Source organism: Bufo gargarizans, chromosome 9, assembly GCF_014858855.1.
Source record: "Bufo gargarizans isolate SCDJY-AF-19 chromosome 9, ASM1485885v1, whole genome shotgun sequence".
Taxonomy (NCBI): Eukaryota; Metazoa; Chordata; class Amphibia; order Anura; family Bufonidae; genus Bufo; species Bufo gargarizans.
In genome coordinates, this window is record NC_058088.1 from 194,013,220 (window position 1) to 194,040,214 (window position 26,995).

Below are 26,995 nucleotides of genomic sequence, written 5' to 3' on the forward strand. Positions count from 1 at the left end.
ACTTACTTTGATCCAGCAGTTTCTTCAAAAAACGAAGTTTTATCATATGTAAATTCGGTCTCTACCAGCAAGTAGGGCGGCTACTTGCTGGTAGCTGCTGCAGAAATCCGCCCCCTCGTCGTGTTGATTGACAGGGCCAGCCGGGATCTCCTCCTCCGGCCAGCCCTGTCGGCATTTCAAAAATCGCGCGCCTCTGTGGATTTGGCGCAGGCGCTCTGAGATGAGGAGGCTCGTCTCCTCAGCACTCCCTCAGTGCGCCTGCGCCGATGACGTCTTCTATTTCGGTGATGTCATCGGCGCAGGCGCACTGAGGGAGTTCTGAGGAGACGAGCCTCCTCATCTCAGAGCGCCTGCGCCGAATCCACAGAGGCGCGCGATTTTTGAAATGCCGACAGGGCTGGCCGGAGGAGGAGATCCCGGCTGGCCCTGTCAATCAACACGACGAGGGGGCGGATTTCTGCAGCAGCTACCAGCAAGTAGCCGCCCTACTTGCTGGTAGAGACCGGATTTACATATGATAAAACTTCGTTTTTTGAAGAAACTGCTGGATCAAAGTAAGTAACACAATTATATTGTGATATATCGCAATATAACTAATTTCACCAGCCCAAAAAAAAAAAATCACTTTAGTGGGGTGACAGAAGCCCTTTAAGATCTCTGCATCCTTATTTACTACAACACCCATCCTGCACATGTCCTGCTGGCTGAAGTATGATTGATTTTCAGTCACTAAAAACAAAGAATGCTGTCAGTGAATAGAAACGAAGCTGCAGAACCTTCATTATCCAGTGACTAGTAACTCGGGTATGGCACTCGTACACTTTGCTAAATACCTTTTATTGTGTGGATGCACAGATTTTATACTCTCGTCACCCTTGGGGCGCTTTCTCCTGTGCGCAGTAACGCACTCTGCTCACCTCAGCGCCATATCCTGGACCTGCAGTGAGGACGGTCTGCTCTACGGTTGTGTATCAGACTATGGCGCCCCCTTCTGGTCACCACCACAGAGGCGACTTCACATGAGACTCTGCATCTTTCTAACCTATAGTTTGCTATCCTCGTAAACATCTCAAGTCGCCTCCTTGACATCTGAGGCTGAGCTCATCACTCTCATCGGATCCAGTGCAGGTTCGCGTCCTACCTGAAGCCGTCACTTTCTAATAAGAATGTCCCAAGTGTCTTTCCACCTTAAACTTCGTAACTCTTGTGGCGTCAGGGCCGGCTCTCCGTAAGTGAGGGGGAAGAGTTTACTAAAGGTCAGCACGACGCTGGACATCCACACCAGCAGGACGGCAGAGAAGGTGTTCTGTAGAGTCTCAGACCTGGAACAGAGACGGGACAAGTGAGTGGAGACCCCAGGACCAGGCGTCCGGTCACCGTACAGAGCAGGGCACTCACCTGAGCAGATGCTGCTGGACATGTTCCAGTACCGGAGGCAGCAGCAAGATCTGGAGGGACAGGGCCGGGAGGTAGTGATACAGAAAGAGGGTCTTCTCCATCAGGAAGAAGGGCAGGTAATTCACGGCCCAGCCCCCGAGGCATAACGTCCCAGTGAGCTGTAAGGCCTGCCACGTGCCTGCAGACACAACATACAGACACATTATTCCCTATGGTCAGGATGCTGGAACTTCTGGGATTCCACAGATTATGGCTATAACCTTGGGGAAGGTCGTAGATTCTCCGGCGCTGCCGCAGCAGGTAGTACAGGAAGAGGACGGTGTACAATATGGCACCAGCGTTGGCAGAGTACCAGATCACAGGGTTCCCCAGCAGCTGGATCTGAGCCTGAAAGCACAAGAGCCAAACATGACCGCCATGTTACACCCATAGGAAGTGACCCCAAAAACCAAAGCTTTACTGTAATTGGGCTATGGGATCAGAAGCATTTATGACAGTGGCATGTAAGGGGTTAAATAGCCAAGAGGCCCCTGATCTATCAGCATTAGGTCATACATTTACTGTGCTGGTCCTTAAAGAGGACCCGTCGCCTCTCCTGGTTTTGTAGTTACATGCATTCCTTTATTATTCCTTCTAGAAGTTATGAATGAATTGCTAGCAGTCTGCAGTAAGGGTACAGAGGGGGGTAACCAGTTGGGGGGGGTACCTGCACAGACTGACTCTATCCAATCAGTGCTGCTGGTGTCACTGTGCAGGTACACCCCCAACTGGTAACACCCCTCTGTACCCTTACTGCAGACTGCTAGAAATTATTTAACAGCATAACATACAGACATAGATGCTCCAGAACTGTTATTACATGGGGAATACAGGTCAGCAGAGGGTTGGAGGTCCTCTTTAACAGGAGGCTTCCTGTAATGGGAATGTACGGTGTGGTGGCCAGGGCTTAATCGGGGACACCTTCTGCTGCCGTCTCTATCTAGGAGCCCCGTTCACTCAGGTTTTTCGCTGTCTGAGGATTTTCCAATATGTCACTTAAACAGAAGCGGTGAAGGAATGCCACCGTCCATGTAAGCCTCTGACTCCCATGCAGTGAACCTTCACGAGTCTGTTCTAATCCTCTGTCAGACCCTGACCGACCAGCTATTCATGACCTATCCTGATGAAAATCCCCTTCAATCAGTCCTTCTGGTGCAATGAGCGACTACTCACCGCAGTCCTAGGATGGAGCCAGTAAGCAATGCTGGTGTCCAGGGTCACCCAGTCCAGCGGGGACGAGCAGTACTTGTGTTCTGGGCTCTCGCTCCTCATAGTCAGCATCTTCCACTGTGGGGACAGGAAAGCAGAACATGACCCCATGGCTGGACTGTGCACCCTGAGCTCCTGCAGCTGCTACACCCACCATGACTACCTACCTGCAGCTCCCAGAATCGGGCTATGAAGCTGAGGTTCCTCCCGACGTCCATCTGTGCCGGGGTGTGCAGCTCCTCCTCTCTCTCCGCCTGCTCCTGACCTACAGGAGGTGGAGACATTCAGGACACGGCAGGGCCGGATCACCAGGTACCTACCCGCCCTCCTCTGCACACTTACTTTTGCCGTACCGATGCTCCTCCACGTTCCACACGAGGCTCGGATGAGAACCTTTCGCCACCTTGTCACCCACAACCTCCAGCTGCCGGAAGCCCCAGTCCGGTAATGTGGAGCCGCTGAGCTGCGGCAGAGAATGCAAACTTCAAAGGAGATTTTATTTACACTTATACATGACCCCATGGCTGGACTGTGCACCCTGAGCTCCTGCAGCAGCTACACCCACCAGCAGCTTCTTCCCTTGGAGCCGCTTTGCCCACGATCACAGCAAATACCGCCACCTGACTGCCACATGTGAAACAGACCCAACTTACCCCCCACCCTATTCAGTCCCCATCCTCATCCAACACTCGCACAGGGGGCAATGGCTGACGTACCTTCAGTGCAGCCGATGTGTTCACATGGACCAGCTTCACCTCAGACACGATCGTCTTCCATGTGTCTCTATCAGACTCCCGATTGAGGATCTCCTGTGAGGAACAGGCAAAGTTACCGTGTCCTAAAAAGTCATCACTTTCAAGATCTCTGCTGTCAGTGAACTGGTCACAGCTGCATGGCTCGTTACAGTGTATCAGAACGAGTGCTGTGCTGCTGAATCCAAATCCATACATTTTAACCATTGGCTGATATGGGACAGCAGCGTTCTCCCCTGTGCTTGGCTCAGAAGCTGACACTCACCACCTTCCATAGCGTCTGTGCTGGCATGGAGATGTTATAGTCAATGTAACAGGAGATTTCTTGGGCATAGGGCGAGAAAGGAGCAGCGACGTCATGGCTGGGGGGGGGGAAAGAAAAAAATGGAGGTCACTGAGGACGCAGCATGCGACCTGTGTACAGATATAACATAAGTGCGGACACATACGTGTTAAGGAAGCGCGCCGTCATTCCATGTACCAGCTGCACGGTGTCGCCGTGTCGCACAGGCCGCGGTGGCGAGCTGACCACCATGTCCTGCCTGGAGAAGGGACAATACAATAGGTTCCTCTTTCATGGCACTGAGACGTCACACACAGACCCCCCCCCAATGATTACCGCATCGGCTCCTTCACAATCCACCAGTTGTTGATGTCTTTGTAGGGATAGCAGGTGACCTGCTGCTGGTGCGAGCTCCCGCGTCCTCCCTCGTACCTGCCACAAGAGTAAAGACCTGAGGCTGGGCAGAAATCTAGCGGGCGGCGTGCCCCTTTATGTAGTATTTACACTGAAACCACAACGCCCCCACCACCTGGCACTTACATGATGGGGTAGGTGTTCTTGTGCGAGTGCAGCCAGCAGGGCACCGGTTTACCCAGCGTGTTCCTGAGCGTGATCTGCGAGCCGAATGCCACCTCCAGCGGCTGACCCTGGGTGATCCGAGACAAGCCGCCCTGACCAGCAAGAGGTTGTTAAATGTTAGTCGTACTAAATAAAAGGGATTCACATGTAAAAACTGCAGCAAAAACCATAGCAAGAACTCGTGCACACGGTTTAAACTGCAGTGTCTGAATACACTACAACCTCAGGACAGTGGTCTCTATTCACAGACAGCAAACAGAGGGAGGAACTCAAACCATTAAAGTATATTAAGGCTGCCGATGAATGGGAACATCCCTGTTTACAGTTTGAGGTCTGACAACCTGATCACACTTCTCACAGCTGAGAGTTTGTTACAAGGTAATCCAGTCTGGATAATCGTAGACAAACCGTGCTGATAGTTTGTTACAATGTATCAGTCTGAAGTCCTCAGAAGTCTGTCCAGATACAATTGGAACAAACCCTCAGCTAAAGGATGTGTTAGGTCAGGAAAGCTTTTAAATGTCTCGCTGCCCCCCGTGATGTTGTTGGGGTATTCCCTAGGAGATGAGGCCCCAATGCCCCCTGCAATGTATCATCTAGGGGCAGTTACCTCCAGACTGGACTGGAACGCGCTGCTCATGATGTGGTCGTGAGGTCCGGAACGCGTCAGTATTGACAGGTGTACGTAGAACATCCCTAGGTACAGGAATAGGGGGAGCAGCAGGAGGGACAGGCCGCGAGCCCCCAAGTGATAAAGTACCAAAACCTGCACAGGTAAAGAACAAGCTGAGCGTCCGCCCACCCATAATGCACCAGGGGAGCGGACACGTCATGTACGTACATTAGACAGTTTCCGGTCACCGAGCAGCTGCCAGCTGTGCACCCCAGCAAGTGCAAGGATCAGGAAGTACGAGAAGAGACCAATGTACTTAACTCTGGAGAAAAGAGAGGAGAACGTCAGAGCGGAGAAGAACGATAGAGTATGTAAGATGGGGACGTACTGCTTACCCCACCGCACAGGAGCAGGACACACCGGTCAGGGTCAACCACAACCACCAGCGGGCAGAGAACGGACTGCGGAGGGAAGAGGCAGCATTAGGGGCTAGTACAGCCAGTGTAATGTAATCCCCATTACTACACCTCTGACACCTACAGAGCTGCACTCACTATTCTGCTGGTGCTGTCACTGTGTACATTACATTACTTATCCTGTACTGATCCTCAGTTACATCCTGTATTATACTCCAGAGCTGCACTCACTGTTCTGCTGGTGCAGTCACTGTGCACATACATTACTTATCCTGTACTGATCCTGAGTTACATCCTGTATTATACTCCAGAGCTGCACTCACTATTCTGCTGGTGCTGTCACTGTGTACATTACATTACTTATCCTGTACTGATCCTCAGTTACATCCTGTATTATACTCCAGAGCTGCACTCACTGTTCTGCTGGTGCAGTCACTGTGTACATACATTACTTATCCTGTACTGATCCTGAGTTACATCCTGTATTATACTCCAGAGCTGCACTCACTATTCTGCTGGTGCAGTCACTGTGTACATACATTACTTATCCTGTACTGATCCTGAGTTACATCCTGTATTATACTCCGGAGCTGGACTCACTATTCTGCTGGTGCAGTCACTGTGTACATACATTACTTATCCTGTACTGATCCTGAGTTACATCCTGTATTATACTCCAGAGCTGCACTCACTATTCTGCTGGTGCAGTCACTGTGTACATACATTACTTATCCTGTACTGATCCTGAGTTACATCCTGTATTATACTCCAGAGCTGCACTCACTATTCTGCTGGTGCAGTCGCTGTGTACATACATTACTTATCCTGTACTGATCCTGAGTTACATCCTGTATTATACTCCAGAGCTGCACTCACTATTCTGCTGGTGCAGTCACGGTGTACATACATTACTTATCCTGTACTGATCCTGAGTTACATCCTGTATTACACTCCAGAGCTGCACTCAGTATTCTGCTGGTGGAGTCACGGTGTACATACATTACTTATCCTGTACTGATCCTGAGTTACATCCTGTGTTACACTCCAGAGCTGCACTCACTATTCTGCTGGTGCAGTCACGGTGTACATACATTACTTATCCTGTACTTACCCGAGTTACATAATTTATTATACTCCAGAGCTGCACTCATTGTTCTACAGGTTGTTAAAGAAACACTACCACAAAAAATTTTATTCTCTGACCTGTTAGAAAGGTACATGATGTAAGCTGTTGAGAAGGTAATTTGTTTTACCAGTGACTGTATTTGTGAGTTATAACCTCCATTCTGATCCTCAGCTGTGTCATGTGACCAACTCTCTGATCTCCACCTGACACAGGACAGGAAGTCAGTTACTTCTCTATTTGTTCCTATGAGACGGACATAGAGGCTCCCATAGGAATACATAAGGAAACTGTCTTCCTGTCCACACATAAGATGCTGTATCAGCTGGAGATCAGTGTTGGTCACATGACACAGCTGAGGATCAAAAGGGAGGTTATAACTCACAAATACTGTCACCAGTAAGTAAAATTGCCTTCACTACCGTTTACATCATGTACCTTTCTAACAGGCCAAAGAATACATCTTTTGTGGGAGTGCTTCTTTAATGGAAACTGAAAGTTTGTGGCTAGACAACCCTATAACAGCTTAGCGGCTCTTCATCATGCAGAACAGTGAGTGCAGCTCTTGAGTATAATGCACAAAATGCAACAGAAAATGAATGTATGCAGCACATGATTACCATGTCACATCTGCTGGCACCGATCACCCCCTGTGATTTCCGCTTTGTCATGTACCTCACCTGGTTTGCTGATGGCTGTGAAACTTGAGGTAGGACAGGACGGCCAGAAGAATGAAAAATATGAGGATGGACTCCAGAAGAATCAGACGGGACTGAGTGACCAGAGCGTTTTCTAGAGGAGGGACAGGATAAGACGAGCGACGATGAACCAGCAACACATAAAACCCCGAAATTAGTACTTTACAAATAGTCAACTGAACTGTGCACACAGCTCCTGTGTGGGGCTCTGGGTCTCCATGGTAACAGACTACAAGCAAAGCCCTGTGTAGTCTGACCCTGCGCTCACTCAGCCCCCGGTCATGTGTTCCTCATGCATACGGGAGAAGTCTGTCAGCATGCAGCCGCATTGCTCTACATGAGAGCTGTATACACAGAACGGTACAAGGCATCTGCACAGCTGCTTCAGTATTTATTTTACACACAATGGAGCGATACAGACCGGTTGCAGAAGTATTCATACCCGGCAATATCTGAGTGAACCCCCAATGGGAGGCCGAGAACAATAGGTGAGAAAGTAAAACTTACCAAAGAGCACGAGAAGGGCGGCGGACACTCCGGCCCGGGTGGAGTACCCCAGCTCAACCACGATCTGATAGGCAAGTGGGACGCAGAGTCCTCCGGACAGAGCGGGCAGCAGGCGCAGAGACCACACGGGGACGTTACCGCTGTATTCTTCAGGGGAGAGAAGTCACATCATGGACAGTCAGTACAATGATGAGCATTATAGTGGTGAACTGGCGGGGGACCCCCCTTATTACCTTCATATGTCCTAACAGACAAACCTCCATAGTGAGTGACACCTACCTGCCCCAATCCTGTTCCACATGAAATTACCATCAAATCCCCCAAGGTATCCTGCAAGAAAGAAAAACCACTGCAGACTGGAAAGTGGAGATCCCAGACCATCGGAGTTCCGTATTACAGGGGGTCTCCGCCGTCTGATCTCCCTACTGACGAGACGTGGGATTACGTCTCCTGCTAGATTACCGGGATTCTCAGATTATTGGAATTTTACTGAACATAAAAAGGATTGTTATACGAGGCCATCATTACAGAAGGAAGGAGCGTCCTGCCCGAAGAGCTTACAGTCTAGAGGTCTGAAAGGCGCGATCTGATTGGCCGCTGTGGGTCTTGCTACTCGAGGGATCTACTTACCTCCGAGAGCTAACAACATGTGTCCTAACGGAGGTCCGCTGTCATCCAAGAAGAAGATTCGCTTCATGTACAGCGAGATGAACTGACCGTAATAAACCTCATCAAACCTGCGGGGGAGAAACGGCGCAACGTTAAAGGGGCGCCCCACCCGACAAACCGGAAGCTTCGCCACAATCAGAAGTTCTGCCACTTACTAACTCACTATGCCATATTTTTGGGCGTAAAAAAGTTGCAAACCTCGAACTTGCAAATTTTTAAAAAACCCCTTGCAACAAACTTTGTCTCAAGTGGAGTTTCTGCGTCGCCGCCTCCACTTTGTGAAAAAAGGGTAAGCGGAAAGGGCGGGGCCAGAGAGACCACCATATTTATCTTCAGTTGCGCCAATTTTCAGGATCAATGTACAGCAGCTCAGAGCAGAGAATCTGTACAGACCTAGTCATTCTCACAGCTGAGGGTTTGTTACAGTTGTATTCAGTCTGGAGTTTCGGTTTGGCTATAGTTGGAGGACCCCCGTAAGCTGCTCCATTACACTGATTCAATGTCATGTGTGATGCCGCCCCCGCGCACTCTAAAGGGTAAAGTAAATACGTACACCACTGCTGGCGGATGGCAGAGATTCCACATCCGGCTGAGAAGCCCCATCAGAGTCAAAGCCACAACAATCAGGTTAATGTCCAAGGTGACGACAAACGGAGATTTCTTTGAATCAGTCATCGCAGAAAACCAACCGCAGCAGCAAAATACAACCTGGAAGACGAGGCTGGAGTCACATCCTACAGGAAGAGGAGCAAAGACACAAAACACATGAAACTGTGGGAAGAAATCCTAATGAGCAACCACCCCACACACAGTGACACTCCAGAGCTGCACTCACTATTCTGCTGGTGCAGTCACTGTGTACATACATTACTTATCCTGTACTGACCCTGAGTTACATCCTGTATTATACTCCAGAGCTGCACTCACTATTCTGCTGGTGCAGTCACTGTGTACATACATTACTTATCCTGTACTGATCCTGAGTTACATCCTGTATTATACTCCAGAGCTGCACTCACTATTCTGCTGGTGCAGTCATTGTGTACATACATTACTTATCCTGTATTATACTCAAGAGCTGCACTCACTATTCTGCTAGTGCAGTCACTGTGTACATACATTACTTATCCTGTATAGAGATGAGCGAACTTCTGTTTTAAGTTCGGCGTCTAAAGTTCGGGGGCGGGTTAGCGGAGAATCCCGATCTGGAACCGGATATGGATTCCGACTTCCGTTGTGGTCCGTGGTAGCGGAATCAATAATGGCCGATTATTGATTCCGCTACCACGGACCACAACGGAAGTCGGAATCCATATCCGGTTCCAGATCGGGATTCTCCGCTAACCCGCCCCCGAACTTTAGACGCCGAACTTAAAACAGAAGTTCGCTCATCTCTAATCCTGTACTGATCCTGAGTTACATCCTGTATTATACTGCAGAGCTGCACTCACTATTCTGCTGGTACAGTCACTGTGTACATACAATACTTATCCTGTACTGATCCTGAGTTACATCCTGTATTATACTCCAGAGCTGCACTCACTATTCTGCTGGTGCAGTCATTGTGTACATACATTACTTATCCTGTACTGATCCTCAGTTACATCCTGTATTATACTCAAGAGCTGCACTCACTATTCTGCTAGTGCAGTCACTGTGTACATACATTACTTATCCTGTACTGATCCTGAGTTACATCCTGTATTATACTGCAGAGCTGCACTCACTATTCTGCTGGTACAGTCACTGTGTACATACAATACTTATCCTGTACTGATCCTGAGTTACATCCTGTATTATACTCCAGAGCTGCACTCACTATTCTGCTGGTGCAGTCACTGTGTACATACATTACATTACATATCCTGTACTGATCCTCAGTTACATCCTGTATTATACTCCAGAGCTGCACTCACTATTCTGCTGGTGCAGTCACTGTGTACATACATTACTTATCCTGTACTGATCCTGAGTTACATCCTGTATTATACTGCAGAGCTGCACTCACTATTCTGCTGGTACAGTCACTGTGTACATACAATACTTATCCTGTACTGATCCTGAGTTACATCCTGTATTATACTCCAGAGCTGCACTCACTATTCTGCTGGTGCAGTCACTGTGTACATACATTACTTATCCTGTACTGATCCTGAGTTACATCCCGTATTATACTCCAGAGCTGCACTCACTATTCTGCTGGTGCAGTCACTGTGTACATACATTACTTATCCTGTACTGATCCTGAGTTACTTCCTGTATTATACTCCAGAGCTGCACTCACTATTCTGCTGGTGCAGTCACTGTGTACATACATTACTTATCCTGTACTGATCCTGAGTTACATCCTGTATTATACTGCAGAGCTGCACTCACTATTCTGCTGGTGCAGTCACTGTGTACATACATTACTTATCCTGTACTGATCCTGAGTTACTTCCTGTATTATACTCCAGAGCTGCACTCACTATTCTGCTGGTGCAGTCACTGTGTACATACATTACTATACTCCAGAGCTGCACTCACTATTCTGCTCCATCCATTACTTACCCTGTACTGACCACCTTCCAGGGAATTACGGCTGATCTCGGGGCTCCGCTATGACAGACGCTGTTGCTTTCTCGCGGTTCTGTAAATATCTAATATGTTGCATCACAATTCCTTATCATTTTCAAGATCTCTGCTTGCTGTCAGTGAATGCGAACACTATACACTTTACCTAGAATGATACAATTGTAACAAACCTTCCGCTGAGAAAAGCATGAGGTCAGGCTCTGAATATAAACAAACATTTCTATTCACTAACTGCAAGTAGAGCTCTTGAAAACAGCGATGAAATTAAACACAAATCCCATTGTAAACTTAATCTCATGCGCTTTCTATTGCACAAAGACTATCGGCTCGCAGACGGACATACCGTTTATGACGAGTGTGGACAGTGACCACGCACAGAGCGGCGGAACAAGCGCCGTTACTCCCTCACATTCTGGGCGGTGTTCTGACAGCGATTCGTTACGTCTGATAGAAACGGGTATCGACTGATAGAGCCTGCGTACATCATACGTAGAGGGACGTACAGACGCATTACAGAGTGCATTCGTACACTCAGCCACAAGAGGGCGCACAGACAAACAGCGCATAAGCATGAGAAGCAGCCATATTGAAAACTGGAGGGTTGTTGTTAATATTACTAATTTAATTATTATTATTATTATTTTCCGTTCACTGTCAGGAGTGGCCCCATCTGAACCTCATTGGTGTAACAGTCGCCCACAACCACCAGATTCACGCAGACCTTTTGGGGAAATAAAATGTCAGCTTGTTGCTATGGGCAACTGCTCCACTTCTCTCCTCCACCAGTTTTACTACATTTCCCCATAGCAACCAATCACAGCACTCCTTTCATTTTTCAGCAGCAGTTAATTAAATGAGAGCTGCTCTCTGATTGGTCAGTATGGGTAATAAGGCCAAACATAAGCCCGTGACACAGCCAGTTGCTCCATACGTTGTACAGGCGGCCATTAGTGCGAGCGGCCATCATACATCATTTCATATACCCTGGCATGGCCTTCTGGTCTCCTGGGGTCACACTGCCCTAGGTAAGTATCCGAGATCACATGGGGGAGTGAGGTCTGACCTTCTGCAGTGTATTAATTACTGCCTAAAAGGGAATGCTTACAAATATTTTATTAAATGATTTACTTAAAAAATGTGGCTAACCGCCAAAATACTTAGATCAGGATGGTCATCCAAAGTGGGATATGTGGGGACAGATATTACCATCAGAATGTACATTGGATACTGTGTATCAGCACATCCTGGGATTATTGCCACCCATCGCTGGTAACGGGCTGAACTGGGACGTTTCATTAATAAATGGTGGTCGCTTTTATTATAGCGGCTATCGCAGCCTCCACACCTCTAACCATAGACCCCAGTCACGCACACAGTTTTCTTTCCATATGCCGCCATCTATTGCGTCTGCTGGACGCGTTTCTATGCCTCTTATATTATTACTGGCATGTCATCAGGAATCGAGTTTGGAGGGTTGCACGCCCGTGTAATGGCGCTCAGAACAGAGGACCAACGCTGCACGCCTCTGATGGCGGGCGTACAGCAATAGTGATGCATGAGCCCGGCCACGAATAGCCGCTGTTTATACTGATGGAGCCACGACCACTAGGCTGAGCTTGGAGCGGCGGGGGGGTAGATGATTTATAAGGAGTCGTGAGCAGTGGTAAGTCTTCTATAAATCGCAATGTATCCAAGTGGGTAATATATTATTTTGGCATCAAGTAGTTTACATAGTCTTGGGACATAACTAGATGTACAGGAATAACCCTATGTTGGTATCAATGATGCCACAACAGAAGCATACAGTGGGATGCAAAAGTTTGGGAAACCTTGTTAATCGTCATGATTTTCCTGTATAAATCGTTGGTTGTTACGATAAAAAATGTCAGTTAAATCTATCATAGAGGAGACGCACACAGTGATATCTGAGAAGTGGAATGACGTTTATTGGATTTACAGAAAGTGCATACATTTGGGCACCACAAAAAAGAAATTAAATCAATATTTAGAGGCAGAAATTACAGCCTCTAAACGCTTCCTGTAGGCTCCAATGAGAGTCTGGATTCTGGTTGAAGGTATTTTGGACCGTTCCTCTTTAGTTCATTCAGGTTTGATGGCTTCCGAGCATGGACGGCTCTCTTTAAGTCACACCACAGATTTTCCATGATATTCAGGTCTGGGGACTGAGATGGCCATTCCAGAACGTTGTACTTGTTCCTCTGCATAAATGCCTTAGTGGATTTTGCGCAGTGTTTAGGGTCGTTGTCTTGTTGAAAGATCCAGCCCCGGGGCAGCTTCAGCTTTGTCACTAATTCCTGGACATTGGTCTCCAGAATCTGCCGATACTGAGTGGAGTCCGTGCGTCCCTCAACTTTGACAAGATTCCCAGTCCCTGCACTGGCCCCACAGCCCCACAGCATGATGGAACCACCACCATATGTTACTGTAGGTAGCAGGTGTTTTCCTTGGAATGCTGTGTTCTTTTTCCTCCAAGCATAACGCCCCTTGTTATGGCCAAATAACTCCATTTTAGTTTCATCCGTCCACAGCACCTTATTCCAAAATGAAGCCGGCTTGTGCCAATGTGCTTTAGCGGCACCTCAAGCGGCGGAGAAAAGGCTTCCTCTGCATCCCTCTCGCATACAGCGTCTCCTTGTGTAAAGGGCACCGAATGGCTGAACGATGCACAGTGACTCCATCTGCAGCAAGATGATGTTGTAGGTCTTTGGTGCTGGTCTGTGGGTTGACTCTGACTGTTCTCACCATTCGTCGCTTCTGTCTATCCGAGATTTTTCTTGGTCGGCCACTTCGAGCCTTAACTTGAACTGAGCCTGTGGTCTTCCATTTCCTCAATATGTTCCTGACTGTGGAGACAGACGGCGGGAATCTCTGGGACGGCTTTCTGTATCCTTTAGGGCATATAGGGTAAGCTTTCGTCTGCCCTGCCCTCCTTTAGACCCTGATCTGTTTGTCTCAAACCTTTAGGCCTATATATTTCGTCACCGTCAAATGTTTTTTCGTGTAGGGGCCACTACTCCCCCTTTCAAAAACTACGTTTTGTTTAAATGTAGTACACAATGTCGGTATATACATACCTATACCCGCACTATCGTGATTAAATATATTTTTAAAAGTCACTAACTATTTCAATTTACTTTTTAAAAAAAACTTGTGATAAAGACATCAGTAAGAATCTAATTATTTGGTGATTTTTGTTTAGTCTAAGTATGGCCAGTTTTCTGACGGGTACTATATTTACTGAGGATCCCATTAATGAAGTCAAGGATATATTTTCAGACAGGGAGGTTGCTGGACTGACTTCATCAGCTAGCTGCCAAATAGTCTTTAAAGATCTTTACCAGGGGTACAAGGACAATATTAAGTCTTGGTGGGAAATCAAGTCATTTGAAAATTACCTTGAATATAAAATCGTTCCGAAAGGCCTGCGCATCCCTCTTAGACCAGCGGAGCGCACTCAGTCCTCGGAATTCCTGTCCAAATGGGAACAGGAGATTACCGGTAGTTCGCCGAGGTTGATGTCGCTTCTCCTTGATGAGGAAAAACAAATATTTGAAAATACATCGTCGAAACTAAAGGGACTCATTGATTCAGCCCTAAAATTTAAATCTGATCCCGACTTCGATAAGAGGGAATCCTCGCTGCAATCGGCTGTAGAGAGATTTCAGAACCTCATCAAGGAGAGGAAACAGCGACAGTTTATTAAAGACCTGGGAGAATTTAGAGAAAATAGGGCATATACCTTTGTGAGAGCTAAGAACTCACAAACCGAATCAGAAGTATCCTCTTCTGATCCCGATTTTTCTGATCCCGAGGGTACAGGTTTCTCAAACATAGAAGGAACCATTAGAGGAGGCCGCTATTCAAGAGGACGAGTATCCGGTCAGAGATGGAGAGGGTCAAGGGGGCAGAGAGGCAATTATTTGGGGGGGGGGGGGGGGGGCAGGGGGCTGGAAACAAAGGTCCCGTACCATCAGGACCACACACAAGTAGACAATTCTTCCCAGTATACCCCCTACCAAGGTCCACCTCCCAATGTCTCTACACCTGCAGCGCTGGCCAATCGCAGCGCACAGCTCATAGCCTGGGACTCCCAGTCTATGAGCTGTGCGCTGCGATTGGCCAGCGCTGCAGCAAGGGACACGCCTAATACAAAAACTCCGTCCAGTACAACAGAGGGAGCTGCAGACACCGGAGTCTATACCGGGCGAACGGAGCGGCGCCCAGACATACTAGTAAGTGCAGGGGACCCCTGGGCGCCGCTCTGCCCACTGATAGTTAGTTTTTAAACTAGTGAAAGGTCCTCTTTAAATACTCTCTCTCATAATTGGATTCCCCTGTGTATGTAGGTCCGGGGTCACTGAGCTTACCAAGCCAATGTGAGTTCCAATAATTAGTTCTAAAGGTTTTGGAATCAATAAAATGACAACAACAGTGACCACATGTCTGCACCGGCCTGATTGTGTTTAATAATTATAGCACTTTCTGTAAATCCAATAAACGTCATTCCACTTCTCAGATATCTCTGTGTGCGTTTCCTATGTGATAGATTTAACTGTCATTTTTTACCGTAACATCCAACGATTTATACAGGAAAATCATGACGATTAACAAGGTCGCCCAAACTTTCGCATCGCACTGTATGTACCAGTCCCAAACTATTTCTGATGTCATAGACAACATATCCATACAAATAACTATGCCGTCCCTGCACACCGACTGAGACCAGGACTGATCATATCTGGTTTACAGTCCTGCGATTATGATGGCGCTAGTAATGTAAGGAATCGGTGCACCTAGATCAACATGTAACTGGATCACATAATATTACACTGACCCCATAAAAAGGAGAAAAAACCCATATAATGGCCAATATTAATCTTCTTGAACATACAATACATATAAAAATTGATAACACCCAGATTGGGGATTGTTTGGCGAACTTCGACTACTGCACAGTTTGTAGCCACAGTGACCCACGTTGATGTCGCCACCTGGACAAGTGACAGCGTACATCACAGTAGTCTAAGGGTCATACGTCCTAAAGAATACACTGCAGGTAGATTCAATGCACAGTATATATTGTGAGAGACTTTCATCCCCATATATAGCAGATGAAGTTGTTATTTTTCTGGATTTCCCAATACTAAGGCTACATGCACACAACCGTATGTGTTTTGCGGTCCGCAAATTGCGGATCCGCAAAAAATAAATGGATGACGTTCCGTATGGCATCAGTTTTTTTGTGGATCCATTGTAATAATACCTAGGACAGGACTCAATTTTTGTGGAGCCACGAAAAAGAGCAACGGATACGGACAGCACACAGAGTGCTGTCCGCATCATTATGGTTCCGTATACGGTACGCAGAAAACTGCCCATATACAGAACGCAAAATACGTTCGTGTAAACGAGCCCTAAGGTTGCCTACCCCTGATACTATAGGCCAGGTATAGCCAACCTGAGGCTCTCCAGCAGTTGCAAAACTACAACCCCCAGCATGCTCAGACTGACTACAGCCATCAGCACATATTGGAATAAAGGAGTGGAGCAGGCGAGAGGTTCACCGAGAGGACGAGAGATTGGGAACACCGCAGACGGTAAAACCGTACGGACCTAATGATTGTATATCACACACGTGTTTTATCTACTGTATGCGGAGATTATTACTCATATGTAGACTTCATCTCCATTACTACTGGGAAATCCCGAAAAAATTACTTCATCTGGTATATATGGGGATGAAATATCCTCTCACTATATATACTGTGCATTTTTAGGACGTATGATCCTTAAACTACTGTGATGTACGCTGTCACTTGTCCAGGTGGCTACAAACTGTGCAGTAGTCAAAGTTCGCCAAACAATCCCCAATCTGGGAGTTATCAATTTGTATATGTATTGTATGTCCAAGAAGATGAATATTGGCCATTATATGGGGTTTTTTTCTCCTTTTTATGGGGTCAGTGTAATATTATGTGATCCAGTTACATGTTGATCTAGGTGCACCGATTCCTTACATTACTAGCGCCATCATAATCGCAGGACTGTAAACCAGATATGATCAGTCCTGGTCTCAGTCGGTGTGCAGGGACGGCATAGTTATTTGTATGGATATGTTGTCTATGACATCAGAAATAGTTTCGGACTGGTATATATACATATAATTGATACCAACATAGGGTTATTCCTATACATCTAGTTATGTCCCAAGACTACGGAAACTACTTGATGCCAAAATAATATATTACACAAATGGATACATCACGATTTATAGAAGACTTACCACTGCTCACCATTCCTTACAAATCATCTGCGCCCCCCCCCCCCCCCCCCGTGGCTCTATCAGTATAAACAGCGGCTATTCGCGGCCGGGCTCATGCATCACTATTGCTGTATGCCCGCCATCAGAGGCGTGCAGCGTTGGTCCTCTGTTCTGAGCGCCATTACACGGGCGTGCAACCCTCCAAACTCGATTCCTGATGACATGCCAGTAATAATCTAAGGGGCATAGAAACGCGTCCAGCAGACGCAATAGATGGCGGCATATGGAAAGAAAACCGTGTGCGTGACTGGGGTCTATGGTTAGAGGTGTGGAGGCTGCGATAGCCGCTATAATAAAAGCGACCACCATTTATTAATGAAACGTCCCAGTTCAGCCCGTTACCAGCGATGGGTGGCAATAATCCCAGGATGTGGCGATACACAGTATCCAATGTACATTCTGATGGTAATATATGTCCCCACATATCCCACTTTGGATGACCATCCTGATTTAAGTATTTTGGCAGTTAGCCACATTTTTTAAGTAAATAATGTAATAAAATATTTTAAGTGTTCCTTTTCAGGCAGTAAATCATTTTGTTTGGTTTTCGGAAACGCAAACCGATGTATCATGTATAAGTAAGCCCCCTCCTGCAGTGTATGCGCACAGTGGGCGTGGCTTCCCATGTGATTGACAGCTGACCAGGGACTGTAGGTCCCGTTTTGCAGTAGTCCTCCCCTGTGGGATGTAAGTGAAGGAACCACACAAGGCCTCGTTCAGACAGATGTCATTTGCACACATTTTCAGCTCCGGTGGTGCAGGTCTACAGATCCGGACTGGCAGGGACCAGGACCTCACTGATGCCAGCAGATTGGGTCATTAGCCCATGCCGACTTACACATCTGCTCCTGAAATTGGGGCACCCCAAATCAAATTGGGAATGCCCACTTCTGGGTGGGTTCTCACCCCATGTTCTGCCTGGGGCACCCTAAACATGGCAAGATTGTCCTGGAAAATTCTGGACCAGCGATACAGAGGTTAGATTTGGAGCTGCAATATACACCCACATTACGAGGATATGAGTTAAAGGGGTTGTCCAGGATTAGAAAAACATGGCTGCTTTCTTCAAAAAAAAACAAAAAAAAAACAGCGCCCCCCCCCCCATCCACAGGTTGTGCACGGTATTGCAGCTCTGTCCCATTGTCTCCAACTCCACCATGGCGCTCTCGTGTTAAAGGGGATGTCTATAAGGTCGCCCCCTCATTCTGTAGTCCAGGTCAGGCCGGATTTCATCACAATAACCCCCATCATCTTGTGCCTGAGCACAGGCAGGAATGTAAGAAAACGCACAGAACCAGAACTGAGAAAAGCAGATTTTGCTTTATTATTATTTTTTTTACACTTTTTTTTCATTATTTGAATGAGAATTCTTCCAGATGATAGGAGCTAGTACAATCACATCGTTTAAAGGAGGGCGACAGAGAAAATGTAATGGGAATCGGGGGAGGGGCGCTCGTCTGACACCAGGCAGGAAGGGGGGGGGGGCGGTCGGGAGGTTTTATCCTCTGTAATTTTTGGGTCATTTAAAAAGATTCCTCTTAATATATCTTTAAAAAAATATAAAACCCTTGGACTCCGTCACCCCCTCCCCTCCCCTCCCCCCCACGATCTACTGCGGACTCTGTATTGGGTAGCGCTAGGCGGAGGGAGCGATCCCCTGGTATTCGCACTGCAGGCCCCCACCCCCCCGTGTACAAACCTTCACCTTTTGTGGTAAAACGATAGGATATGTGACTGCAGATCAATGACGTCAAAGCGTACACCCCTTCACCTGCGGAGAAGGGGAGGAGCCATTAAGTGAGGGCTTGTGATGTCACTGACAAACTCCCCCAGTGACCTCGCTCCGCGTCACTCAAAACTTTTACAGTGACATCACAAATGCCCTTTTTTTTTAAAAAAACAAACAAAAAAAAACAAGAACGGGTGCAACAGCTGCATGTCGGCGCGCAGTGTAAACCCCAAAACAATAAACTAGGGGCCGCGTCAACCGCCAATGAGGAGGAATATATACAAAGACATAGTGCAGACTAAACCGGAAGCAAGGTAAAGCTGGTTCAAATAGTATTCAATTTGCTACTACATACACACTGTACACGGTATATATACACAACCAGACTAAGATCTTTATATCGAGCCAGGAAACGGGAGGATGAAGGCCATGTGGAAACCGGAGAGGGGTGAATAGTATGCCGATACAACTAATCGCCGAGGGGTCTGTCCACTCTCTTTGGATATGGGGTCAAGGTCTCAGCACACAGTCTCTCCTCCTATCCCCTTTAAGACTGCAAAAGCGGGGGTGGTTCCCTTTAGTACTGGGCCCGCCCCTGCGGTACCAACATGTAAGGTTTAGCCCTTTATACCCAGAATATTGACTGAACAGATGGTCCTTGGTGGGGGGGAACTTGGAGGCTACAACAAAACGTCTAAAAGGAGCCCAAGAACTCACAAGGTTCGCATTCAGTAGATTCCTACCAGAGGTTATTGGAAAGCAACTGGAGGGGTCCGGGACCGGGCCTGCAAGAAACAGGATTAGATGTAAATGGGGGGGGGGGGGGGTAGAAGCTGATATACGCTCCTATATAATATACATGACATGGACCTTTAGAACATACTTGCCTCACAGCTTTCAGCATCTCTGCTTGCTGTCAGCAAACGCAAACCAATACAGACCCAGTCCCGCTCACTGCTGCATGGCTCGGGACAGAGGTTTCTGCCGGAACAAGCTGCGGGAGTAGGACTGGGCAAGGACACGAACATTAAATCGCTGACTGCAAGCAGAGATCTTAAAAACTGTTAGGAATATAAACTTACAGAACTTGAAGGTCTATTAAGGGGAGGGCCCATTATCTCAAGCCAATACTCTAACCTGTAAAGGAGACAAATAATCCAGGGGGTAAGTGCTGTTTGAAAGGGGACGGGGGGCACGGGAATAGATTCTGCTCAGATATATGGTACAGGCAAATAACGGAACCAGCTGCCCGTTCCGCATCTGCACCATCAATCTCCCTATAACACACTATTTGTAAAAGACAGTATAGGGATGATGGGGATTATAGTCTTCCAAGTCTGGCATGGTGCACTCTAATTACACAAAATAACTAACAGAAAAAAAAATAAAAAAAATTGTACCAAATTCATTAGAACTGCAAAAATATTAACACCTCCCTCTGGGATAGAGGCACAGCTCAATGCAGAGAATGTTCCTCATGATAGTTGAATATAACCGCACTAGTCCCTACCAAGGCTGCCACAAATCAACTGGCACAAAACAGCCGTTCAGTCTGTGAATTTTCTAGATGCTAAAGCTTCGCTCCACGACTTCTCTGGAGTAACCGGATCCAATCAGAACAAAGCTGAGAGAAAAACTGAGCGACCCAAAGGGGTGCGGGAGGTTAAAGGGCCAGACCGTGCACCTGTCGACCCACGAGACCTTACACCGTTCACTCACTCATGCGCCATATACTGCATTTTTGGATTGTCCGTTAAAGGGGTTGTTCAGGATATGAAAGATATGGCTGCCTTCTTCCAATATCAGCCCCGCACCCCTCTATAGGTTGGGTCTGGTATTGCAAGGTGACTGCAATACAACATTCAAACTGTGGACAGGTGGGGCGCTGTTTTATGGAAGAAAGTAAAACCACCTTTAATATACGGTAGTCTCCAGGGAACGCTGCGATACCCTGTGTCACCTAGTCCATGGTGATGACGCTGGACTGGCGACATTTTCAGCCTGTGTGTGTTTGAGGTGGTGTCCAGCCTGGAGCAAATCTAAAAATCTCTGCACGTCGAGTTGTAGTTTTGCAGCCACTGGAGATCCACTTTGGAAAACCAAGGGGCAAACTGCTTGGAATTGCACTTAAAGCAGTGTACTGGGTAAAGCAGATTCGCCATTTATCTAGAGTAGGAACTGAGGGGGCGGGGCATGACAAACAATCCCTTTGTCATGCCCCGCCCAGCAATGTGCTAATGTGGAGTCAGAAGATCCATGAAGTTTGCTTTAGTGATAACCAATGCTTTTCAACCTAAAATTTGCCAATATGCCACATTCTACTTAAATCCCACCCCCCACTGGACAGATCCGAATACAAGGAAGGGGTTAAAAGTCATAAACTATATATATATGTGCATAGGATGAAAAAAAAAATAATATATATTAAATATACATAAGGTTATGAAAAGGGTCATTTAAAAACAAACGTAAGAAACAAGTGACACGAATCCGCTGCTGCGCGTCAGCGACGACATGGAAGCGGGGGACATGAGACGCCAACAAATAACGGACTGCGTGGTCACACGATGAACGAAGGGGGAGGGGCAGCAAAGGGCTTAAGACGCTCCCGTATCAACGCAGGAGTCCATTCAGCAAACTCATGGATGCAGATACAGGTAGTCGGGTTTTTTACTTATTTTTCTCTTCTTTTTTTTTTTCAAACAGTTCTCGGAGGGGTCGCTGTCCGCCTGTACATGTGACTGTGGAGGGAAGGAAGGTCGCGCTCCACCAAGGAAGAATCCAAACAAGGAGCAGGAGGAAAACGAGATGCGTGAGAGGCGCGAAGAAGTAGGTATTTACAAAAAAATAAAATAAAAATGGGAACCGCTTCTCAGGCCGCGCTCTCCTCCATTTTCGCCACTGAAGTCTTGATGGCCCCTGTCCGAACCGGCTTCATCTGACTTGCAGTGGGGGCGTCAGGAAGTTTAGGGGAAACCAGGCCGCACTTCTCGTCAGTCCTCGGCTTTACCTGCTGGAAGAAGCAGAAGGAACGTTTAGCAAAAAGGGGTCAAAATCTTAAGTGGGAGGAAAGGGGGGGGTAATGGTTTTCCAGTCTCATGTAAATACATGATCGTTGCCATATTGCAGATTTCTAATTAACCTTTTGTTCCAAAACCTCATCATCTGCAAGATCTCTGCTTGCCGTTAGTGAATAAGCACTCTAACATCCACAGGCTGAAAATCATGACCGTATCCAACATTTCTCACTGCTGAGAGTTCGCTACAATGGTTTCTAGGCCAAGAAAACCACAGCCCAGCACTTTTACCTGCAGATCAGTCCAAATCCTGGTAACCCTGCCCGTCCGCGAGCAGTGAGCGTTTCGGCCTCTTACTAGACCGCCGAGGTCGCGTACGTCGGTCACATGGCCTAGGTGCAGTTCTGTCTCATTCAAGTGAATGAGGCCAAAACGGCAACATGAAGTGCAGTCCCTATCTAATGGACGACGCTGTGCTTGGCAAGAAGCGATGAGGCCGCGGTGCTCACCAGAGCGTCAAGAGCTCCTCCTGCAGCTGATCGACGTGGGTGTCGGGTGTCTACACCCCCCCCGAACCCCTTTAAAGGGAACCTCTCACCAGGATTTTGGCCATAGAGCTGGGGACATGGGCTGCTAGATGGCCACTAGCACATCTGCAATACCCAGTCCCCATAGCTCTGTGTGCTTTTATTGTGTTAAAAAACGTTTTGATCCATATGCAAATGAACCTCATATGTGTCCTGTATCCGGAGTTGAGTCCAGCACCGCCCCGCGTCTTCCGAATCTCCTCCTTGCTGGCTGACGTCACAGAGCTGGAGCGCCGAAATCTCGCGATGCGCGAGCTAGTGCATGCGTAGTTCGTTCCCTGTGCTGATGCCAGCACAGGGAATGAACATGATGCCGACACTGCGCATGCGCTAGCTCGTGCATCGCGAGATTTCGGCGCTCCAGCTCTGTGACGTCAGCCAGCAAGGATGAGATTTGGAAGACGCGGGGCGGTGCTGGACTCCTCTCCGGATACAGGACACATATGAGGTTCATTTGCATATGGATAAAAACGTTTTTTTAAACACAATAAAAGCACACAGAGCTATGGGGGCTGGGTATCGCAGATGTGCTAGCGGCCATCTAGCAGCCCATGTCCCCAGCTCTATGGCCAAAATCCTGGTGAGAGGTTCCCTTTAAGTACTTCGCTCAGAAAATTGTCAGCCATAGCCAGAAGAATTAGATCAGGACTGGTTTCTAGACTCTGGATGTCAACAAGAATGTTCGGGTCACTGAAAGCAAGCAGAGATCTTGAAGACTGAAGAAGAAACACAAAGCATATTGGGAGCATGCAGAACTTTTTATTATGCAATGAATGAGCTCTACGTACATAGGACTGGATAAACCCTTTAAAGGCAGACTCATTAAAAGGGACACAAGTAAAGAAGCCGAGGAGAGCACCAGACACGCCACAAATACAGCACGAGAACAGCGGACGAGGCGGAGAGCACAAAAAAATATATATATATATAAAAAGACACCAGATTTTCTCCATGCAAACTGAGCTCAGCAGGCAGGATATACAACCACTAGGCCGGGTCTATAAGGCTTTGTTCAACACCATCCTCAATGCCCGTAGTAGCAGGGGCCCAGGTATCTGAACAAAGGGCCCGCTGCTTCTAGTCCAGTATTGGACAAAGTCTTTGTATATATGGAAAATTAAGGGCCACTTGATCACAGGACTTTACCTGTTGAGGATAGTGTCCCAAGTTGGCAGATGGCCCCGCTCCTGGTGACTTTCCACTGGGACTAGCTGAAGCTGGCCTTAAAATGAAAGGCAACCGTCTTAGAGAAGGTAAAGCGCAAAACCACAACTACTGGTGTCTGGAAGGGTATGGACTATGGGGGGAGGTAAAGATGAGGAGAGGACTTATGGAGATGTGTAAACTAAAAGACAAAGTGGAGGCATATCCCGCCATCATCCACCTGGTGCCGGGCTGCACTGTTTAATGTGGCATGGTGCGAGTCGTGGACCATTCACAAAGTAAGCTACAGAGAGGCCATGCATCATAAAATAGAAGGAGAGTACAGAGGACATCAGTACAACACACACCTAAAGCACCTGTCTGCAGACGCATCAACCTGTACTGATCCTGAGTTACATCCTGTATTATACTCCAGAGCTGCACTCACTATTCTGCTGGTGCAGTCACTGTGTACATACATTACTTATCCTGTACTGATCCTGAGTTACATCCTGTATTATACTCCAGAGCTGCACTCACTATTCTGCTGGTGCAGTCACTGTGTACACACATTACTTATCCTGTACTGATCCTGAGTTACATCCTGTATAATACTCCAGAGCTGCATTCACTGTTCTGCTGGTGCAGTCACTGTGTACATACATTACTTATCCTGTACTGATCCTGAGTTCCATCCTGTATTATACTCCAGAGCTGCACTCACTATTCTGCTGGTGCAGTCACTGTGTACATACATTACTTATCCTGTACTGATCCTGAGTTCCATCCTGTATTATACCCCAGAGCTGCACTCACTATTCTGCTGGTGCAGTCACTGTGTACATACATTACTTATCCTGTACTGATCCTGAGTTACATCCTGTATTATACTCCAGAGCTGCACTCACTATTCTGCTGGTGCAGTCACTGTGTACATACATTACTTATCCTGTACTGATCCTGAGTTACATCCTGCATTATACTCCAGAGCTGCACTCACTATTCTGCTGGTGCAGTCACTGTGTACATACATTACTTATCCTGTACTGATCCTGAGTTACATCCTGTATTATACTCCAGAGCTGCACTCACTATTCTGCTGGTGCAGTCACTGTGTACATACAATACTTATCCTGTACTGATCCTGAGATACATCCAGCATTATACTCCAGAGCTGCACTCACTATTCTGCTAGTTGTAACTGGAAGCAGTCAGACAGCAGTTCTTTTTCCTACACCAGATGACACTTCCCAGAATACAAATCACCAAAGTAAGCTCTGTGTAAACACATAATACAGAGGATGCTGGGAGATTTCAGCTCTGAAGCCTGCAGAATTATAAAAGCTCAACATCTCATCCCTCATCTGCCTGCCGAAGCAATTTGACGCCACCAAGGATATACAGGTCACATCTCCGTAACCTGCATGCAGAACCATCAGTTACCCCACATGGACCAAGTAATGACAGAGCATAAGGGAAAGCAGACACATGAGCGGGCGGCCGCTGTGACAGTTCATGCTGTCTTACCGGTATGAGTGCTGTGCTTGCAGAGAGGCTGCGGTCTGCATACTCTGCTTGCCTTCTGCGAAATGAAATCCCTTCATCTCCATCTGAGACGACTGAGGAGGAAACTATGAATAAATGAGAAGCTCCACATCTGCAGGGGGTGTGTGGATTGTCCACCCCCCCCCTCGGTTATACACAGACATAAATCCTCTCTTACCTCTCGACCTGCTGTCAGGACTGAAGGCTGCATCCTCCGCGGGCCGCCCACCGGCATGTTCTGTCCCTGTGGGATCTGAATGGACTGCGGCAGAAGCATTGGCTGCTGTCCGGAGCTATACCGAGGCATCCCAAGCTGAGAGCCGGCCATTGGCATGGTTAACTAGAACAAAGAGGGTTTAATCTGAAACGCACGTGGAAACCATACAGCCAACATGGCCGATAGGCAGACAAGTCTCCAAGCTTACCTGTGTGAGGGGGGAGTCCATCATCCCGGCTGCCTGGTTCAGCTGACTTTCATACATCAGCTGCTGACTTCCACTCAGAGGCTGATAAGGGGATGCCGCCTGCGTCTTCACCATCTCCAGAGGCTGCATTCCTGGAAATGGCGAGTACTGAGCCTTGAGACCAGTGCCACTGGTCAGAACCATAGCACTGGCCTGTGACAAGCTGGGGTGCATGTACACCTGGGACCTGGGGGCACAATAGGCACAGGTTGTAGAGGTCGTTGACCACTCGCCCTTCCTGTACTAGCAGCAGTCCATACACTGATCGTCTGCCTTACCTAAACGGCTGCATGGAGCTGTACATTTCCTGTGACTGGGAGACGGGTAGTCCTCCCCTCATACTCAGCTGAGCCTGGGCTTGCAGCGACGTGTGCAGGGACATAGGGATCTGCTGGGCGGCTGCGGCCTGTTGGAAAGCAGAGAATAGCGGAAACGTGAGAGGAAATCCTATTTACTGCAAAACATACTGCACATTGGAATATGCTATAAATGTGAGCTAGGTGAGGAACCCGTCCTGACCTGAAGACCAGGGCCCGGCTGTGAACGCAGAGCAAGCCGTGCTCCATCCACTGCTATGGCGCACTCACCCGACAGCAGTGAATGGAGAGGATTCCACGTATGTGCAGTGTACTCCTTATTCAGGGTGGGGCCCTGTTCTTACAGACGGGAGCGGGTCCAGGACCTATGGAACATTTATGGCATCTTCTATCTAGGTATAAACTGAAACCGTGTGCTAGCATGGATCAGCGCACGTGCAGAACTCTCCAACCGGTGACGTATGCACATTCACGCCACTGAAGCAGATGCCCACAGGCAGGAGACTACACACTTATGCCAGCCTGACGTCATACGGCGAATGCACCGGAAGGAGTGACATCAAACTAAGTGGGAGGTGAGAGGCAGGGGGTAAAGGAGGAGAATCTGGGGAACTTGTCACATTAATTGCTTGTATATAACTTAGTTTTTTCTCTAATTAGACCACATCACTAGAGGAATGTACTTTATGCTGCCCATACTGGTGAGATGACTTCAGCGGTCTGTCATTTAAAAGGTAAGTAGTTGCCGAGAACCAACATCACCATCATTGCAGACTGGGCCTGGAAAAGAGTCCTGGCCACCTGAGAAGAGTCATGGCTATTCCTGATCTCCTGCTGATGACTGACCGTCTTCTACCCAGTTTTCTCCCTCTCTCTCTAGGAGAGAACTGCCAATCATCAGCAGACGGTCGGAGAGCAGGAGATCATAATAACCAGGACTCTTCTCAGGTAGATGTGACTCTTTACAAGGCCTGGGCTGCAATGATTATG

General features: G+C 47.6%; 2 protein-coding genes across 16 annotated transcripts in view; both read right to left on the bottom strand.

Annotated features, from left to right (window-relative positions):
- Positions 1 to 887: 887 nt before the first annotated feature.
- POMT1 (protein O-mannosyltransferase 1) lies at positions 888 to 11,298 on the bottom strand. 2 transcript variants are annotated; one of them, XM_044305811.1, is made up of 21 exons: positions 11,204 to 11,298; positions 10,837 to 11,005; positions 8,840 to 9,020; positions 8,248 to 8,354; positions 7,897 to 7,947; positions 7,618 to 7,764; positions 7,093 to 7,204; positions 5,269 to 5,334; positions 5,102 to 5,195; positions 4,871 to 5,026; positions 4,222 to 4,352; positions 4,018 to 4,113; positions 3,848 to 3,940; positions 3,664 to 3,760; positions 3,363 to 3,455; positions 2,989 to 3,109; positions 2,814 to 2,911; positions 2,611 to 2,724; positions 1,659 to 1,785; positions 1,399 to 1,576; positions 888 to 1,322 (listed from the first exon to the last, which is right to left on the bottom strand). In XM_044305811.1, exons 3-21 carry the CDS (start codon positions 8,959 to 8,961, stop codon positions 1,151 to 1,153), a joined length of 2,175 nt encoding a protein of 724 aa, XP_044161746.1. In that variant the 5' UTR covers positions 8,962 to 9,020; positions 10,837 to 11,005; positions 11,204 to 11,298; the 3' UTR covers positions 888 to 1,150. The 2 variants fall into 2 exon arrangements, with proteins under 2 accessions (XP_044161746.1, XP_044161747.1); XM_044305812.1 differs by having other exon boundaries at positions 1,194 to 1,322; positions 1,399 to 1,565.
- Positions 11,299 to 21,632: 10,334 nt separating this feature from the next.
- PRRC2B (proline rich coiled-coil 2B) overlaps positions 21,633 to 26,995 on the bottom strand; it is a 32,453-nt gene continuing 27,090 nt past the window's right edge. For 6 of the 14 annotated variants that reach the window (XM_044269150.1, XM_044269155.1, XM_044269154.1 and 3 more), the window contains exons 27-32: positions 25,967 to 26,094; positions 25,650 to 25,875; positions 25,403 to 25,564; positions 25,207 to 25,310; positions 23,683 to 23,758; positions 21,633 to 21,945 (exon numbers count right to left, since the gene is read on the bottom strand). In XM_044269150.1, coding sequence (XP_044125085.1) covers positions 21,805 to 21,945; positions 23,683 to 23,758; positions 25,207 to 25,310; positions 25,403 to 25,564; positions 25,650 to 25,875; positions 25,967 to 26,094 — 837 coding nt within the window. In that variant the 3' untranslated portion in view covers positions 21,633 to 21,804. The remainder of the gene's footprint in view (positions 21,946 to 23,682; positions 23,759 to 25,206; positions 25,311 to 25,402; positions 25,565 to 25,649; positions 25,876 to 25,966; positions 26,095 to 26,995) is intronic. The other 8 variants (XM_044269164.1, XM_044269159.1, XM_044269157.1 and 5 more) reach the window with 5 other exon arrangements.